The sequence below is a fragment of the Prunus persica genome, chromosome G4 (genome assembly GCF_000346465.2).
Source record: "Prunus persica cultivar Lovell chromosome G4, Prunus_persica_NCBIv2, whole genome shotgun sequence".
Classification (NCBI taxonomy): domain Eukaryota; kingdom Viridiplantae; phylum Streptophyta; class Magnoliopsida; order Rosales; family Rosaceae; genus Prunus; species Prunus persica.
In genome coordinates, this window is record NC_034012.1 from 8,969,840 (window position 1) to 8,987,271 (window position 17,432).

The 17,432-nt window shown below is 37.5% G+C and overlaps 4 protein-coding genes and 1 long non-coding RNA gene across 6 annotated transcripts; 2 read left to right on the plus strand and 3 right to left on the minus strand.

The window, feature by feature from the left end:
• On the minus strand, positions 893 to 1,907 carry LOC109948415. The gene is made up of 2 exons (XR_002271034.1): positions 1,386 to 1,907; positions 893 to 1,304 (listed from the first exon to the last, which is right to left on the minus strand). It is a non-coding gene; the product is annotated as an uncharacterized LOC109948415 (long non-coding RNA).
• Positions 2,469 to 4,270, plus strand: LOC18779478 (B-box zinc finger protein 22). Its single transcript, XM_007211653.2, has 3 exons — positions 2,469 to 2,793; positions 2,890 to 3,324; positions 3,776 to 4,270. Exons 1-3 carry the CDS (start codon positions 2,617 to 2,619, stop codon positions 4,052 to 4,054), a joined length of 891 nt encoding a protein of 296 aa, XP_007211715.1. The 5' UTR covers positions 2,469 to 2,616; the 3' UTR covers positions 4,055 to 4,270.
• LOC18778501 (protein ROOT INITIATION DEFECTIVE 3) lies at positions 4,376 to 7,420 on the minus strand. The gene has a single exon (XM_020561296.1). It carries the CDS (start codon positions 7,039 to 7,041, stop codon positions 5,809 to 5,811), a length of 1,233 nt encoding a protein of 410 aa, XP_020416885.1. The 5' UTR covers positions 7,042 to 7,420; the 3' UTR covers positions 4,376 to 5,808.
• LOC18779245 (protein VTE6, chloroplastic) lies at positions 7,705 to 10,933 on the minus strand. Of its 2 annotated transcripts, XM_007211576.2 has the most exons (5): positions 10,351 to 10,933; positions 9,373 to 9,626; positions 9,021 to 9,144; positions 8,812 to 8,916; positions 7,705 to 8,226 (listed from the first exon to the last, which is right to left on the minus strand). In XM_007211576.2, exons 1-5 carry the CDS (start codon positions 10,738 to 10,740, stop codon positions 8,131 to 8,133), a joined length of 969 nt encoding a protein of 322 aa, XP_007211638.1. In that variant the 5' UTR covers positions 10,741 to 10,933; the 3' UTR covers positions 7,705 to 8,130. The 2 variants fall into 2 exon arrangements, with proteins under 2 accessions (XP_007211638.1, XP_020416886.1); XM_020561297.1 differs by lacking the exon at positions 7,705 to 8,226 and having other exon boundaries at positions 8,823 to 8,916; positions 9,026 to 9,144; positions 10,351 to 10,861.
• On the plus strand, positions 12,153 to 15,799 carry LOC18778427 (50S ribosomal protein L13, chloroplastic). Its single transcript, XM_007211829.2, has 4 exons — positions 12,153 to 12,508; positions 13,012 to 13,197; positions 14,973 to 15,143; positions 15,511 to 15,799. The coding sequence occupies exons 1-4, from the start codon at positions 12,212 to 12,214 to the stop codon at positions 15,625 to 15,627; spliced, it is 771 nt and encodes a 256-aa protein (XP_007211891.1). The 5' UTR covers positions 12,153 to 12,211; the 3' UTR covers positions 15,628 to 15,799.

A 17,432-nucleotide genomic window follows, 5' to 3' on the forward strand; every position in this document is an offset into this window, starting at 1 on the left:
CTTTTTAATTCATAACTGCACGTAAATAACTTGTAACGAAAATGATTCATTCAATCTATATCTCCGTTTCAAGTTAGTAACATGTACAAGGGAGCCCACAAATACCACTAGAAGAAAGCAACAAGACACCTATCATGCCTATCTTTCCTCAATGAGCACTCTTCTTGTTATATTGTCCATATCTTCTTGGTTTTCTTTATTAAAAAGCAAAATTGTAGCAATGGCCCTTCTCTACTTTACTTTTCGTTCTTAAACCTCAAAAATTGTTATAGTTGTTCTTTAATTAGATATCGTGTTGCATCATTGGTCACTCCCTCAATTCTGTTAGATTTTTTGTCAAAATTAAAGGTAAATTGAGAAATTCTTGTCAAATATTTATTAAATAAATAAACGATTTAAAGAAAAAAAACCACTGACACTACCCAGAAAACAGCCACTTTATCCCCATCCCCACTTACCCAAATTTATCACCACAACCACCCACCTCAACTCAACAGCTTCCACCTCTACGTTTTTCCCTGCATCACCGAGCTCAAGCTCAGCACCACCAGGCTCAAACCCATCAAAATGAGCAAACCCTCTTCCACCCCACCAACAGTCCACCCCAATCTCTCTCTCTCTCTCTCTCTCTCTCTCTCTCTCTCTCTCTCAGAGTTCGGTTGCCGAATCCCCTTTTGGTACAATTCTATATAAAATTGAATTTCTTGATTTTATTTATTTATTGAACTTCCCTTTTTCATTCTTGAATTGTTGTTGATTGGCTTCGCTCCATTTGGACAGTAGTGTTTAGTTCTCAGCAGAGCCGGCCTTGGGTAATCTGAGGCCCAGGGCAAAAATCTAAAGTGTGCCCAAAATAATGTAAACATTAAAATTATAATTTTTTATCAAGTAATTAATTTTATTAAAATTATAGCATTCATTGTTTTTACAACATAAGCCTTCCCGTTTGTTATTTTTTGATGATAATAATTTGAGGAAAAATGTCATCGTGTTCATCCATAGGGAATTTGCAGTTAGTTTCTCCCACATGAAACTTTTCTAAAAGTAAATCTGCCATTTTTGCATCATAAACTTTCAATTCATTTTCATTTTCTGCTTATTCTTCCAAATGAATATGAACAATTCATTTGGTAAATCTTCAGATAAATTTTCATGTTTAAACCAAGTAATCCATTAAAAAACTCACGTTCTCCCTGCAAAACTGATTAAAACCCAAGAAAAATCATCTTTGTTGTTTATCTGGGTCTGCACCTGAAACCCATCTCAATTCTCAATGAATAAGTTCTCAATTGGCGATCTTGAATCTGCAAGAATGCTTATATAAAGTGATTATTTGGAAAATAGCAGCAACATAGGAAATAAATAGACAAAGAGAAAGGACTTACAGCTCTGTTGGCTTCGTCTCTTCTGTCATGGAGGGGAAATGATAGGAAAGACGAAAGAGAGAGGCAATGGAGAGGAGAGAGGCCGCGGTGTGACTGTGAGTGAGGGATGATAGGTACATATATAAGAAAATTGAGACAACAAGAATCTAAACCCTAGTGTGGTCTGGTTTTGTTTTGTTTTGTTTTGTTTTGTTTTTTTTTTTGGAAAAGGATTTAAAAACAATATATTTGCTAGCATATATGGGTGAGCACGCGCTTTTGGGAAGGGAGGATTAAACAAAAATGCACGCTTGGTTTTTAATTTATTTATTTTATTTGTTTTGTTCTATACGTATATAATATATGGCTTAACTTTATTTTTTTGGTGCCCCTTTCAATTATGGGCCCCGGGCCCAGGCCCCAGTTGCCCTCCCCAAGGGCCGGCTCTGGTTCTCAGATTAAGAGGGTGAGTTGCTGAGGTAAGGGGAGGGTTGATTTATGGGGAGGGTCGGGCGACTGGACTGAGAAGTGGTGAGGGTAGTAATTGGGTAAAAGTCTTATTTGCCCTTCAAAAAAAATATCACGTGCATCGCATATGATCAATTTTGACGAAAAAACTATTAGAGTTGACAGAAAAGACGAGCGGTGCAACGCGATATTTAATTAAAAGACCACCGTAATAATTTTTGAGGTTGAGCCTTAACCCTTCAATTTAGGACCACATACCCTACAACTCATTTAGTTGAAGACTTGAACAATGAAGGCATCCCATGCCTACCAAACAATACCAGTCCTTGGGTGAGCCCTCTCATTAATTTTTGTACCCGAAATAAAACGCCCCAAGTTGCTCCAGTGTCCATTCTAAAAACATGGTGGATATATAGACTTAGTCAAGTTAGTTAAAACAGATGTGCTCTTTATTCTACTTATAAATTAAGATAAAGTAAAATATTATTTATATAAAAAATTTAAAAAAAAACACACCGTGGATCCGAATCAATCAAAACCCCGACCCGAATGGAGTGTGGAAGCAATTGAGCTAAGATATTTGTTAGTAGAGGAGTATTGTAATTTACAGTTGCAAAGCAACGGCGGCCTCCTACGCCACGACACTTGTTAGAAACCTCCACGTGTACAAATTGAAATGGCTTGCTGGCCTCAAAAATCACTCATTTACTAGCTCCTCCTCCAACTATTGAGAGAGAAGAAACCCAAGAAGAGATTTTTGAAGGGTTTAGAAAGAGAGAAAGAGATGAAGATACAGTGCAACGTGTGCGAGGCAGCTGAGGCCAACGTACTATGCTGTGCAGACGAGGCAGCTCTGTGCTGGGCTTGTGATGAGAAGGTTCACAAAGCAAACAAGCTCGCAAGCAAGCACCAGAGGGTTCCTCTGTCTGCATCTCACATGCCCAAATGCGATATCTGCCAGGTACTTAAATCCCACATCAAAAAGTTGCTTATTTTTTTCTTAAGAATATGAAAATCAACATGGGTTTTGTTTGAAATTTGAGTTCATGATTTGCAGGAGGCAGTTGGGTATTTTTTCTGTTTAGAAGATCGAGCTTTGCTCTGTAGAACATGTGATGTTGCTATACACGCTGCTAATAGCTTGGTGTCAGCTCACCGGAGGTTTTTGCTCACCGGAATCAAAGTTGGCCCTGAGCCAACTGAGCCTGATTCTGGAGGAGGTGGTGTTGGTGGTGGTGGTGTTGGTGTTGGTGCCTCTTCTTCTTCTGTGAAGTTACGTTCTGGGTCTGGGTCTGGGTCTGGGTCTGGGTCGAGATGCGATACGCACAATCCAATGCCTGTGGAGTGCAAGGTAGCACCGGCCGGTGTTGATGTGATGCCTTTTGCTGGGGGTTCTTCAGCTGGGACTGTTCCTCAGTGGCATATAGATGAGTTTCTGGGACTCTCTGATTTTGATCAGAGTTTTAGCTACATTGAAAATGGATCTTCCAAGGTGTGTGGCCATGGTGTCCAATGTTCAATTGTTATTAGAATTTATGATATGGTACTGCTGCTATATTCATATTACAAAATTGTGGCACCTATTTTTCTGTTTAATAAGAAATTTGGAAAGAAAGTACTGCAAATTGGTCTCAAACTCTCAATAGTCAAGGATTGTGAAATTCATAAGATTGCACTTCATTTGCAAACAGGAATGTCTCATAGGCTTGTGCTCTGGGTCACACTGACCCATTTTTACCCCTGTTTTGTTGCAAACCCCTTATGCTTATTGAAGAACCGACTTAAATTAGGCTATCAAGTAGAAGACAGAATTCAAGACTCCTTTATTTTTTTCTTTTAAGTACCCTTTGTGACTGATGACCTACTCCTTGTCATATTTTTTTCTAGGCTTTATGGTTATCTCAGTGCATAATGGTGCTTCTATTTTGTGCTATTTCTATCAGGCTGACTGCGGTAAACTTGGGGAGTATGACTCACCAGCTTTAAAATCATCTGAGGAGGAAATGGAAGATTATGAGTGCATAGGTGAGGTGCCAGAGACCTCTTGGATGGTACCCCAGGTACCTTCCCCACCTACAGCCTCGGGACTCTACTGGCCTAGAAGTTCTCAGATTTCATCTGATTTTGCAGTGTTTGTTCCAGACATTTGCCACTCACAAATGCAAAACCCTCTTTATTCTCAACATAATGGTACCGTCTCAAAACGTCGTAGGCAATTCTAGTCCTTGCTACAAAAGTTACCATATATGTTGGATTTGTTTGACTGTGCTTATAATATCATTTTGTGTACCGTTCTCTCTTCTCTAGAGTAGAATAAGTGTAATATTATGCTATGGTATCTGTTGAAAGTAGATTTGTCTTACTTACCACTTTCCATGTAGTGTCTGTAAACATCTTTTCACAACATAAAAATAAATTAGTTGTATTTGGTTACTGCATCATATGGAGTTGATTTTTTCCCATTAAGATTTACAAGGTTCTCCTTTGTTCGATAGGAAGGTCAGAGTTGTTACCATGCTCATAAAATTCAATGAATTCAAGAACCCAGACCTAGTGGTTGGATGTTCTGATATTTCTATACTGAGAACCTTGCAAAGTTGTCATAAATTCAATTACCTGGTGATAAATCTATAGTCGTTTTTTCAGATGCTTAGAAATGTTGAAGCTATGGTCACTTACTGGCTCCTTGGTTGCTTCAATAGTTCTGAAATTTTTATGCTGGTTCATGACCTGTCCATGACTGTTTGCCTCCCATGTCTTGTGCATTGGCTTCTATCTTTCACATGCAGTTTACAGAGGCTCACAAGGGCTGATGCTAGCATTTTTTATATTTGATATGGTTAAGACTGTGATGCAGTATGATTGAACTAATATGTCATTGGTTCTCATTGAGATGCATTGAGCATCACAAATAAAAGTTTATCCGTCTATATGTATTGTGGGTCTCTTATGTCAAGGTATTATGATATGATCTACTAGAAAGTTCTGTACTTGTTCACTTGTGCATGATATTTAAGTCCCAGCCCCCTGCCTACCACAACTTTATGTTTCAAGTCATGATATTGTCATTTCATGTTTTCTTTTTGTTTTTCAGTAAGGGTTCAAATACCACGCAACCTTTTATGTTAGGAATGCTTCAAATCAAATGGTATATGCAATTTGAATGATGAAAACATGTTGAATTTGCATAAAAATTGGACAATAGCATATGCTTAAATGTTTGAATTGTTGGACAACATTGCACATGGCAAGAGTACTTTAATGGTTGGCCTGCTAGCACGAGCCAAAAAACAGGAATGCAAGGGAGGAAATATCCATTATTAGGCTTCCTTCTAATCTTGTTGTTTAGAGATTCATGTTACCACTTCTTTGTTGATCTGCAAGATGGATGGTGGTGTTGCGCCTATATGTTTGTATGCCATATGTCTTTCTCCGTTTGTCCGCCTCTCCACGTGCAGGCCCATCATGCATGTGAGGGGGGAGTAAAACGTAAAACTTGATATACATTGTTGGCTCATTCCTTGATAGTTGACGGACAACTTAAACTTTTGGAGCCAATGGTTGTCTAACGAGAGTAACCCCATTTTCTTCCTAAGAAGTTAGTAAGAGCAACCAGATTCTTACACATTTTGATTTACATAGAAGTTGAATGCAAGTTTCCGTTGTCTGTTGCACCTCATAATTGTGTACACGATCTGTATACGATGAATTTTCATTTCATTCTAACAATGTCTTCAGAATGTTGCGTATTTGATTGTACTATTAGTTATTTTGTGACTTGTGAGCACCAGATTTCCATGCCCGTTCAAACAAACGTTCCGTCTAGTTTTTTCAGGAGGGCAGATATGAAATGAATAATAAAAAATAAAAAATAAAAAACTAGTGTCCACCAATGTATTTAATTTATTATATAAAAATATATATGTACAATAACAGATTTTGCATATAGAAATTTGTATGATTATCCTTCTCCTTTTCACCACTGTTTGTTGTTGCGACTACCTCTCTTGGCTTCCTTGAGGATGAGTTCCAAGAGCCTCTCATACATTGCAATAGCAGATTCAAGCATATCAATGGCTCTGTTTCTATCATTTGCAGCCACTTTCAACACATCTTCCATTTCTAATATTTTCTTTATTGGCATATTCATAAGTTCTTTGCCAGAAGACCCAAAGTAGCAATTTCCAGATCCGTAAGCACCATTGCTCATTCCAAAACCATTGGCTTTGCTACAATTTATGCCTGTAGCTGCCACCAGATCACTAATGCTCCCCATCTCATTTCCAAGGGCCATGATCACCTGACCCGCATCAACTTCCCAAACCCAAACACTCCCGTCTTCCGAAGCCGATATCAAATTCCTTCCCCCATTCACCATCACCATAGATACAACTGCACCACCGTGCTTCGGAGTCCACGCGATCAATTCACTGCCTTGGGTCACAAGTTGCCTGCTTCCAACTTTCAGTGATCCCTTGTGTACTGAACCATCTGATCCTGCAACATAGAACTCAGGCTGTGTTGGGTTCAATGCAACCCATGAAATAGTGCATGGAAACACAATGGTACGCAGGAGCGTTCCACGCAAGAGACTCCAGAATTTACATGTGCAATCCAATGAGCATGAGATAATCTGGGAGTTGCATAATCCCATACCAGAAACAATGGCAGTCACTGAATCAGAATGAGCAGCAAACCTATGCAATATCAATTCTTCCACACTGTCATATCCTGAGGCTCCTACAAGCTGAAAGATAGGGACAACAACAATGGTCCCATCATCGCTGCCTGAAATCAGAAGTGACTCATCATCACTGATTGCAAGGCAAGACACAGGCTTGCTATGTGCAGGCAATGGTTTGAGCACATCCCCTGATGGGATTGAAATTCCATGCACACTGCCTGATAGGCCACCGGCAAAGAGATACAACCCGTCAGACGTGACGGTGAGGGGTGCAACGGGCTCCGGGACAGGGAGGTTATGGAAGGCAGTTGAAGACCACCAATTGTAAAGGTGGACTGAACCAGAAGCAGTGGTTGGTGATATGTGTGAGGCAGCAATATAACTCTTCCCAACAATTGCAAGGCCTCGGCGTGGTGACCGGCTGCCTGTGAATTGTGCTAGGGCGGCGCCTGAGGAAGCATCATAGGCAATAATGGGGCCGTCAGGAGAGCTGGTGAGGACAATTTCATGTGGAGAAGAAGACATGCTTTTGAGGTGGGCTAAGAGACAATGTAGAAGAGCATGGTATGCAAGGGCAAAGGGGTTTATGAGAGGTGGCAAAACGAGGAGGGCATGTTTGAAAGAGAGGAATTCCTGGTGGTTTCTGGGGCGTTCAAAACAAGGTGCTCATCATCACATTTTGGCTGCTTCTGTTTTGTTAAGAGTAAAATGGATGGTATGGTTTATATGGGACTCTGGCTGTGGGGTGATTGGTCAAGTAGAACTGAATCACATTCACTAATTGGACACAAGAAATGGAGGTGGTTGATGAAGCAATATTTCTAAGGCATCTGATATTGTTATATTATAACAGAATCATTAATTTTTAACATCCTCCTGAGCTGGTAATTAATTAGTTTTCAGTTGCAGAAATCCACCCAATTGGACCGTCTTATTCAATTCAAATTGACTTGACCCCTGGATTGGAATGGAAGGCCTCCTATAGAAGACAGTACGAAATAGAGAAAATGGGAAAATAAAGATTAAGGTTTAATTACGATAGTACCCTTTAATTTCCAAATTAATTGTGAAAATAATTTAATATAAAAAGGGTATAATTGGGCCTTGATACATGAACTTGCAGCAAATATAGGACAATATCATACAGTTCAGTCCTGTAACGCATGGTACACAAACATAATTCAGAGATTTCAAAAAGAAAAGATGTTCTTCATGGAACATAGCAAAATAATCCCCTTTGTCACTACTTAAAATTAATTTCCATGGTATATACATTTTTTTTTTTTAAAACCATTTTGATGAAAATAGTTCACCAAAATATTTTCGGAATAACTTTGAACGAGCGTATCGCAATCTCTTCATCGTTATACATATATTGAGTAATTAAACGTAGCTTCTTCAGTTGTCAACCAGAAATTGGAGGGCAAAAATATTGAACCTCAGACGTGCAAAGGAATGATGTTTCCATAAGAGGAGCTGAAATTGTAATCTGGCTCCCATGTAGAGTGCAATGGTCTAGTTTCAGTCACCAGTGTAAAACACATGCATCATGTTTGATTTTGTTAGCACAGCTGGTTGGCACTTAGGAGGAGAAGCATCTCAACCTTCGTGAATTTACACACGCAGGTTCTGGAGTAAAACCTGCTGCATGAAGACTGCTAAAATGCTGCCCATGGAAATGTTTATGACATTCACAGCATCATTGTTGAGCTGTAAAACAGAGCATAGACAGCGTGTAAGAAGCACATAGAGATAAAACACAGAACAAACCAGCAAGAAAAATTTATATTACGTAGCAGATCCAGAACGTTGCAGTCAGGTATGTCTACAGAGATAGGGAAATCTGTTGAAAGAAGCTGCAGATTTTGGGTTGAAGAAGAAGATCATGGTCCACCATGGATCAATCTCTAATTCATCATGAGAGAAAATCATACAAATCTATTTTTCTTAATAAACACGTGTAACCTCCAGGGCCCTCCATGCTTCTTAAGGTTACCAAAGACCTTTGAGAAAGAAAATTATAAACACATGTAACCCCTAGAGACCTCCATGCTCCTAAATTTACTCATCCCGTTTATCAACCCAACCTCAATGGGATAAAAAAGCACATACTTCCCAAATTCAACATTGATTCACCAAAACATGAATTTGGCTGGCCATTGGCACTCCAGAATATTCTTAAGAGCAAACTTCCACGCCCATGACCCAATCATACCAAACTGATTGGGTGAACAGAATCAATAAAGGAGAAAAAAGTTACATAAAAAGAATCAAATTATTGAAATGGTTGCCTACCCATCGAAATCCTTCCTTGTCTTGAAGAGCAGCACCTATAATGCTCTCACCAAAATTAGCTATTTGGGAAGCTATTACGCATATAATTGCTTCAGGGGCAGTTATCTGTTTGACCAAAAGTACAACAAACGTTATAAAATGAAAAGAAAAAAAAAACAGACTTAAAGATAAAACATACAAAAATTGAAGGATTATACAGGAAACAGCACCTCACCCATGAGACCACCAACAAATGCAAGAAGAATAGCGGCCAAAAGTCCAGCAAAGGTTCCCTCGACACTTACAGCCCCCTCTGTTCCCCTTGGAACTACCTTCAATGTTGTAACTAAGTACCTGGTCAAGCAGCACAATTTAGGCAATTGAAATTTTGTATTGAGCTGGGTTAATAGCAATAAATAAATTTGCATGCAAGCTATGAGACCAAAGAAAATATTGCTTATCTAAGAAAAAACAAGGTTTAAAACATTCCACCGATTCTCAACTGGGTATCATAAGAATGTAACATGAAATCTAACAACATTTACATGGAGAGCCCAACTACAACCAAACACAGAAACTTACGTTGTTTTGCCATATGCCTTTCCTATCTCACTTGAGACAGTATCACTCAACTTAGTACAGAAGCTGGCAACAAACCCAAGTTGCCAAAGCCGAGAATATCCAATTCCTCCTGCTCCAAATATTGCAAGAAAAGCACAAATACAACCAGCAGCACTGGATCCAATAACACTTCCAGGGCCTCTCCGTCCTTTCCTCTTCTCAGCTACCCCCTCAGCCTCCTTTTGTGCCATTCTCACTTTTGTGACTGCCGTGCCCTGATAAGATATTGATCAAACCCCATTACGAAATTTCATTAGCAGAAATGAATTGGAAGTTAGTTCCGTTAAAGAAAGAAAAAGGATTGCTTAACAGTTAGTCTTCAATCAAGCCAATTTGCCTACCAATCAGCTTCTCAAAAAAGTGTGCCAACACATAAAAATTGGGAAGAAGGGAACTAGCTAATAGCAACAAAACACGTTACTTTGACCAAAATCAGAATTAGACATTACACATTTTTAGCATGAATGATTACTGCAGTGGCAAGAATGGTCACCAGTTCAGTAGAAGAGGGTATAGTCCACCAAAGCAGCAAAAGGATTACACATACTAAAAATTATTTGAAGTTTTATTTAGCTGTAATTTAATAATTCAATGAGCCACATAGCATGAAATTGTTAATGTTACAAAGTTACAGATTTCATGAAAATCCCCGTTTAACTAAGTAAAGTTATCAACTGCCAGTAGGAAAGTTCAGCACCTGAAGTATTGCAGCCCTCACTCAAATTCAGAAAACCAAAAATGAGGGGAAAAAAAGAACAGACTTTGGAGCACAATTGTTTAAATAAAGAAGAAAACTTTATACCCATTATGAATAAGTTCTATGAAATTAACAGACTGACCAATTTATACCCAGAAAAAAAGTAGAAAAGATGAAGACCCATATGGAATTAATCTCCCCAAAACACTCACAGACATAAAAGAAAGAGATTTTTCACTCACAATGACGAAGTATGTGGCCACCAAGAGAAACCCAGAAGACCCAAAAGCGCGCCAAGTGAGAGTACCAAGCAAGAAAGCAGCTGCAATGCCAGAGACTGAGAGCCCAGAGACCAAAATCGGAGAACCCAATAGAAAGATCAAGAGGTTGCTTAGGATGGCGGACTGCCACGTGGGAGGTGATGATTGGATCAGGCTCATTACCTCTGATACTGCACTCTGCACACTGGCTGCTTGAGGCTTCATCATGATCTCTTTGATGGGTTTCCTGTGGCAAGGGCTTGGAATTAGGAAATTTCTGGGGAGAATGGAGGAGGAGGAGCGGTGGGATTTTAATAAGGAAGGAACTGGAGGAGGTTTGATGTGTAATAGGAGATGAGTTGACAATGCCATTTCTTTTGTGTGGGTTTTTGGATTTTGAATGCGGGTTGAGTGTTTAAGAAGATTTCTATTTGGATTCTAGCAGAGTCAGTCCATACCAAGTGTCAATGTTTTTGTTGGCCAAATCAGGAAGGGGAATGATCCTCTTCTCACACACACAAATAATGTGTTATTAAAGTTTAAACATGAGATCATTAATCTTCAAACTAAAATTATGAAGTGTCAATTTTGATATTTCTATTTGGATCTTAACCCAAACTCACATAAATTAATAATATCAAGTGATAATATAGAGCTCTATCATGTTTCTTTTTTGTGGTAGGTAGCTACAACTACTAAGGAAGTGATTCTCTGAAGAAAAACACCTCCCAAATCAGTCCTAAATTAATAACAAAATGAAACATTTTTCGACATTAGAAAGAGAAGTACACCAATAATTATGGATTCTATTAAACGAACTCTAAAATTAACTGAGTATACCCTACCACCAAACTATTTATTACATTACTAATTTACCATAATATAAAATGACAAAAAACGATATATTGAATTGTGAAACAAATGTAATTTTAATAAGTACACCTTACTCTCCATATTCAAACCTAATTTACCCTTAGCAGATCCATTTTTCTTGATTTCAGCTTTATACTCTTGCACTTGAGTTTGAGGAACAAGCTCGGATTTTTCCATATGATTCTCATCTGAATGTCCTTGACTTTTTATGCTAACCTCCCGATCAACTTCATTGGAATTTTTGTTTAAGCATATGCTTTCCCACTACATTTTTTTAGAGAGAGATATTCTTCCTTTAAATTGTTTATCAATTGAAGTCTTTTTCGAATCATATTCAGTATCATCTCAACAAGCATAACTCCATTTGTAGCTCCTGTTGGTATTGTCCATTTTTAATTCAATGGAATGAAGATCACTATCACCACCTGAGCTGTCTTCATCATCACACTATTCTCTATATCCAACAATTTCCATTCCATTCCATTCTTTCTTTGCGCTCTAAAATGATATGAATTTTTTTTTTTTTAAAAAATAAGCCTCAAGTTATTTGATTCTTTTCAAATATGGTGTTGTGTGATAGAGTGTATTATGGGTATTTTTAGTAGTTAAATAGGGCGTACTTAATTAATTTTATATTTTAATCTAAATATTAAAATGTACTTAAATCATAAGATGTACTCAATTAATTTTAGAATTCATTTATCAACACCCATAATTATTTGAAAAAGAGTTTTTTCTTCAATAAAAAGTAAGCTTTTTTATTTACACTAAGCTCAACTTTGACAATAGCGAGGGTAAATTCCAAATGTTAGGTTTTTATTGTTTGTCAGGGAAAGAAATGAAAACGTGAAACAACGAGGGAAGCGGTGCGTTTTGATCTCTGTCCATCTGCAAGTAGACCATCTTATCCTCTTTATCAACAAAGACTTGAAAAGCCCAACCCAGAAAGTGTGTGAGACTGAGACACAGAATGACTATACTCTCGCTCTCAGCTTCATCTTCTTCCTTTATGCTCTCATCGTCCTCCACTTGTTCTTCTTCAACAAAACCCCCATTTTCTTCTTCCTCAAAGAATGTCATTAAAACCCCATTTGTTGGGCTCTCCGCGGCACCACCACAAAAGCTTTGGCTTCCCACAACCACCAACCTGGGTTTTGACAATGGAAGCAACCCAAGACGAAGCTTCGAGGTCTTCAGCACAAAGGAAATCGCTCGCGTCCCCCTAGATCAACGCTGGATGTTCGAGGACGACGAAGTCGGCGGCCCGGTATGTACTCCTCACACACACTTTCTCTCCATACATATCTTGTGCTGTTCTTGTTTTCTGATAAAATGCGTCAAATTTAAATACTTTTTAACTTTTATTTTGAATTTTTCTGAGTTAGAACTGTAGACCCAGAAAGCAAAACAGTGAAAGAAATAAATTTGAACGTTATGTGTGCTCAAGAGTTGTGTTTTATGCTTGAATCCTATGTAATCACAGGCTTTTGTGAATTTGTTTAGCTTTGAACAGTTCTCCAATGTGAAAAATTGTAACAAATGAGTAGTCTTATAGAACACTGTGGCTTTCTATGCATGAAACTTCTGTCGAGTACATGTTTTGGGTCTGTTTATGAATATGAATATGTATTACATTACATGCATCTTTATGAAATGTTGGTCTACAAATTGTTGATGTCTAGATGTACTTAGGTCCTGACTCGGTTAACTGACTCAGTTGGTTTTCTCTGAAGTGGTACATTGTTTTTCTATTTCCCTCTCTTTCTTCAGGACATTTGGAATAATACATGGTATCCAAAAGCTGCAGACCATGTGAATACTGAAAAGCCGTGGTATATTGTGGATGCCACGGACAAGATTCTTGGAAGAATGGCATCCACAATTGCGATTTACATCCGCGGGAAGAATTTGGCAACCTACACCCCCAGTGTGGACATGGGGGCATTTGTCATTGTGGTATGTAGAATACTTATGCCGCATTCTCTTCATTATCATTGCTCTAGATGCAGACTAAATCTTGATCTTCCTTTGATGTATATGGTAGTGGTTGAGGAGTAGTTCTTAAGGTTTCTTGGATAGTGTGAAATTAGAGTCTTTATCACTGTTTAGTCCTGAATTTAGATTAATGAAAATATTGAACATATGATGCTGATGGGTGAATTCTCTCATGGTGCGATGTCTTTCGCTCTTTTAATCTGCAAGTTTAGCTCTGCAAATTAGAATTGTCTTCATCACTTTGTAAGGCATTTAGGCTTGGGAGTGTGTGTTGGAGGTGCTGCATGGGTGTCTTGAATATTAGAATGCATAGACTCTGAAAATCCTTGGTATTTATTTTATGCTTCCAGTTAGATGCCAAGTTAGATTATTATATGGGATATCTTAGAAATGGCTTGGATTAGTGAAATAATTTTGAGATAAATGGTTACAAAAAAAATCTACAATCTTTTCCTTTCTACTTGTATCATTGCCATCGTGTGAACTATTGGTGCCTCTAGCACCATGTTTTACTCTTTATATCTTGTTCTTTTCTTAATTATTTTCAAGATTATGTCTACATGAGGTAAAGGTTTTTTTTTATTGTCAGACGAAAGAAAAGGAAAATAAAGGTTTCATTTAATTCTATGTATGCCATGTAATCCAATCATGAGTTCATAACATCATTGAAGCAAAAATAATGAACTGATGGATTTGTGGTAGTTGTCTGTTCAACCAAAAATAAATAAAAAGGGAAAAATATTTTTTTTTATAAATATGAACTTGTATGAGATTTAAATTAAAATTTAATAACTTTTACTGCAATAACTGTTCTATGATAACCATTCATACCGCGTGATGATAAAAATGATAAAGAACTCAACTGCAGATGAGATCTAGCGGATTTATTTTTAAAACTGCTAATGGTATGGGTTTTTATAAAAGGCAAGGTGGGGGAAGAGAGAGCTTCCTAGTGAAAACCGCCTTTATTTTTAAATTTTTCTCTCTGTTTTTTGTTATTCTTTGGGATAGATTGGCAGATGGTTTTTTCCTTCTGGCTGTTGTGTTATTGAGATTCTGGTTATTGTAGGTTGTATGTTGTGTGGATGGCTGGTCCACTCTCATTGTACTTCACTGTTTCTTTCATTATATCCATTATGTTTCCTATAAGCAAAAGAAAAAAGAACAACCCTTAATGATTTTGATGGACCAGTTACTGTATTGGCTTTTGAGTGGACTCCACATATCCCTTCATGTTTTCCTACCATTTTGTGGTTTATGTTATCTAATTTTTGTATAATTTGTCTGACATCCCCTTGGCATTCTTTAAAAATTTTCACACATGCACACACACAAATCACGAAGAAGGTAACCAGGGATTGAACAAAGAAGAATAGGACGGACTCTTGGAGTTAAGCCAGTCTTATTGAAATCATAATAAATGTGAGAAGTATAGTCTATAGACTCTGAATGTATTCTGAAGCAATCTTGAAAATTTGTTGTTTTGTAGAGTTAGCTTAAAATCATTTATTTTAGTTGGTTTATTAAATTTGGGTAGGTCCCAAAATGCGTTTGGTCAAACTGTGGTTTTCTAGTAGATCATCTTAATGTTTTCAAGTAGTTTATTGTTGTTCTCTCTGGTTGTCAAGGTTCTGGCATTTGCTTTAACTTTACTTGTTTGCATGTTTTTTCTTCTTTTGGCTCGCAAATGCTTCCACGCTCAGGTGGATGACTGTGTTGTGCTTTCAACTTTATAGGTAAATGCAGAGAAGGTTGCAGTTTCTGGCAAGAAAAGAACCCAAAAGCTCTACAGGAGGCATTCTGGACGACCAGGTGGGATGACAGTGGAAACATTTGACCAGCTACAGCAGAGAATTCCAGAGAGAATTATCGAACATGCTGTTCGGGGTATGCTTCCAAAAGGGAGGGTAAGTTCCTACACGGACAAATAAAATTAGATCTTTCATTTTCCATTATATATGATTGACTGCTAAACAAAGGGTTGAAATAGACGAAACTTACAACTCCTGGACTCATTCATAATGTTGATAAACTAAGACTACGCTTGAAGCTATCTGCATGGATAAGTGTGCTTGGCTTTTCCTTCATAGTTTTCTTACCTTTTCTATTAGTATGGTACATGACTAGTCTTGAGTTGCACTGGAGGAAGTTTTTAACCAGTCACAATTTCGATTTTCAATTACAAATTGCTGTTTAGAAAACTAGCTATTGCTCTGTCTTTGCAACTCTGCAGCTGTGCATCTATTTCCTTTTGAAACAAATTCTCTTGTGCAGCTTGGCAGAGCACTTTTCAACCACCTAAAGGTTTACAAGGGCCCAGATCATCCACATGAGGCTCAGAAGCCAGTGGAGCTGCCTATAAAGGATAAAAGAATACAGATACAGAAGTAAATTCCAAGTTGACTCTGCAAGTACATCAGGAGCACGTGGTATTGTAATCTAGATGGAAGCACTTGTAGGTTTCATTTGCTTTTATGTAATTGTATCTGAAAATGCGATTAATGTCTAACATTTTTCAGAGTTATTAATTTTGGAAAGAAAAAAAAAAAAACCTCTTTATATATTTTCTTGGTGGATGTATGGGAATGTAATGGTGGCTAGATTGCATCCATATCTAGTTACAGGTCATGGGTATAGATCCTGGAAATCAATAAACACCACCCCACATAGGTTTTAGGGCCTAAACAAAACTACTGGCTATATTACATCCACACCCATCCAGGCCTTGTTGCAGAGGAAAGACAGTCGCAATGATCTAAGGGCCAGGGGGTTGCAAAGCTTAAAATGACTTTGCATGCGTGCCATCTAAGAGCATTTCCAGCAATGCAACCAAGGGGAGGGCTGGCGGGGTTTTGAGCCAAAATCTTGTGTCCAGCAGCAAAACAAAGCCCGGGCAGATGGTGGGGCTCAGCAGACTGGGCTGGCCCGAGCTTTACCATGACGTCAGCGTGCTACAGTGTTGCTACAGTCTACAGTGCCGCTACAGTCACGTGCCGCACTTTGGGCTTTCCGATTAGATTTTTTTCTCCAATCCAACGCAGCCAATTTTTGTGCAATAAAAAAATTTTAAAAAAAAATCGAAATTTTTTTAAAAAAATATTGAATTTTTTTTTCTATAAATACCAACCAATACTCTTTACTTTTAACACCAAATCCTCGTATATTTTCTTCTCCTTCTACTATTATTCACTTTCTACTCAATATTTTTTCACTTTCAAGTTTTATTTTTCTCTATCATATTATGGCTTCTTCTATTGAAACCGGAGGGGCATGGAGCATGATATCTTATCTGAAAATTTTAAATTTTAAATTTATCTGAAATTTGAATTTTAAAATTTATCTGAAATTTAAAACCGAAAATTTTATCCGATTATGAGATATGAATAGTATTGACACGTAGGAACCCAAAAATATTATCTGAAAATATTATCCAAATTAATTGTTTAGGTAAAAAAAAGTTGTGAAAAAAACAAAAAAATGAATAGTATTTGCCATGGCAAAGGGCAATTGCTGGAAACACACATTGCTTTTTACAAGAGCAGCCACTATTCAGTGAATAATAGCTGCCTTAACCCTCCTCCTTGCCATGGCAAAGAACAAACTGCTAAAAATGCTCTAAGGTGGACTTCAAAAAATTGGAAGCTCGTGAATAGGGTACATATCTGTGCATTCGGGCGATGGCGGATTTACCCCATGAATTGATACATTAAACTCACATGTATTTGTCAGACCAAAAAAAAAAAAAACTCATATGTATTTGGGATAAATGAGACATAAATAAAAGTAAGATGCTAACAATAGTTGTGTTTGACGCAATTATTGATCTATGTGAACCTCAAAATAAATACAACGAGAATAGATTAATGATGGCAATATGAGAATTGCCTTTAATTTCTTTTAAATTTCATCCAATTTTCTGATAATGGTAAGGGGAAATTTGTAGCTTTAAGCAAAATAGAAATTAAACTATTAAAATGCTAAAAATATAAGTACATAAATTAAAAACAAAACAAATTAAACCCTTAATTTATCATGAAACATATATAAGGGACTTCTTTTCTATCAAAACAATTATATAACTAGCCCAAGAAATAGTGGTTTAAAAAAAAACCCATATCCAAATTGAAACTCCAATTGGAAAGACAACCAATCATAGCAAAACTTTGACGATAGATGTGGATCACCATACATCCTAA

Bases quoted from the DNA above. Each gene is read 5' to 3' on its own strand.
- LOC18779478 (XM_007211653.2), top strand. From the start codon at position 2,617: ATGAAGATACAGTGCAACGTGTGCGAGGCAGCTGAGGCCAACGTACTA. The intron at 2,794-2,889 runs GTACTTAAATCC...CATGATTTGCAG, and splicing joins CCAAATGCGATATCTGCCAG to GAGGCAGTTGGGTATTTTTT. The intron at 3,325-3,775 runs GTGTGTGGCCAT...TATTTCTATCAG, and splicing joins TTGAAAATGGATCTTCCAAG to GCTGACTGCGGTAAACTTGG.
- LOC18779245 (XM_007211576.2), bottom strand. From the start codon at position 10,740: ATGGCATTGTCAACTCATCTCCTATTACACATCAAACCTCCTCCAGTT. The intron at 9,627-10,350 runs GTGAGTGAAAAA...ATATCTTATCAG, and splicing joins TGGCCACATACTTCGTCATT to GGCACGGCAGTCACAAAAGT. The intron at 8,227-8,811 runs GTAGGCAACCAT...TCTGTTTTACAG, and splicing joins ACAAGGAAGGATTTCGATGG to CTCAACAATGATGCTGTGAA.
- LOC18778501 (XM_020561296.1), bottom strand. From the start codon at position 7,041: ATGTCTTCTTCTCCACATGAAATTGTCCTCACCAGCTCTCCTGACGGC.
- LOC18778427 (XM_007211829.2), top strand. From the start codon at position 12,212: ATGACTATACTCTCGCTCTCAGCTTCATCTTCTTCCTTTATGCTCTCA. The intron at 12,509-13,011 runs GTATGTACTCCT...CTCTTTCTTCAG, and splicing joins ACGACGAAGTCGGCGGCCCG to GACATTTGGAATAATACATG. The intron at 15,144-15,510 runs GTAAGTTCCTAC...TCTCTTGTGCAG, and splicing joins GTATGCTTCCAAAAGGGAGG to CTTGGCAGAGCACTTTTCAA.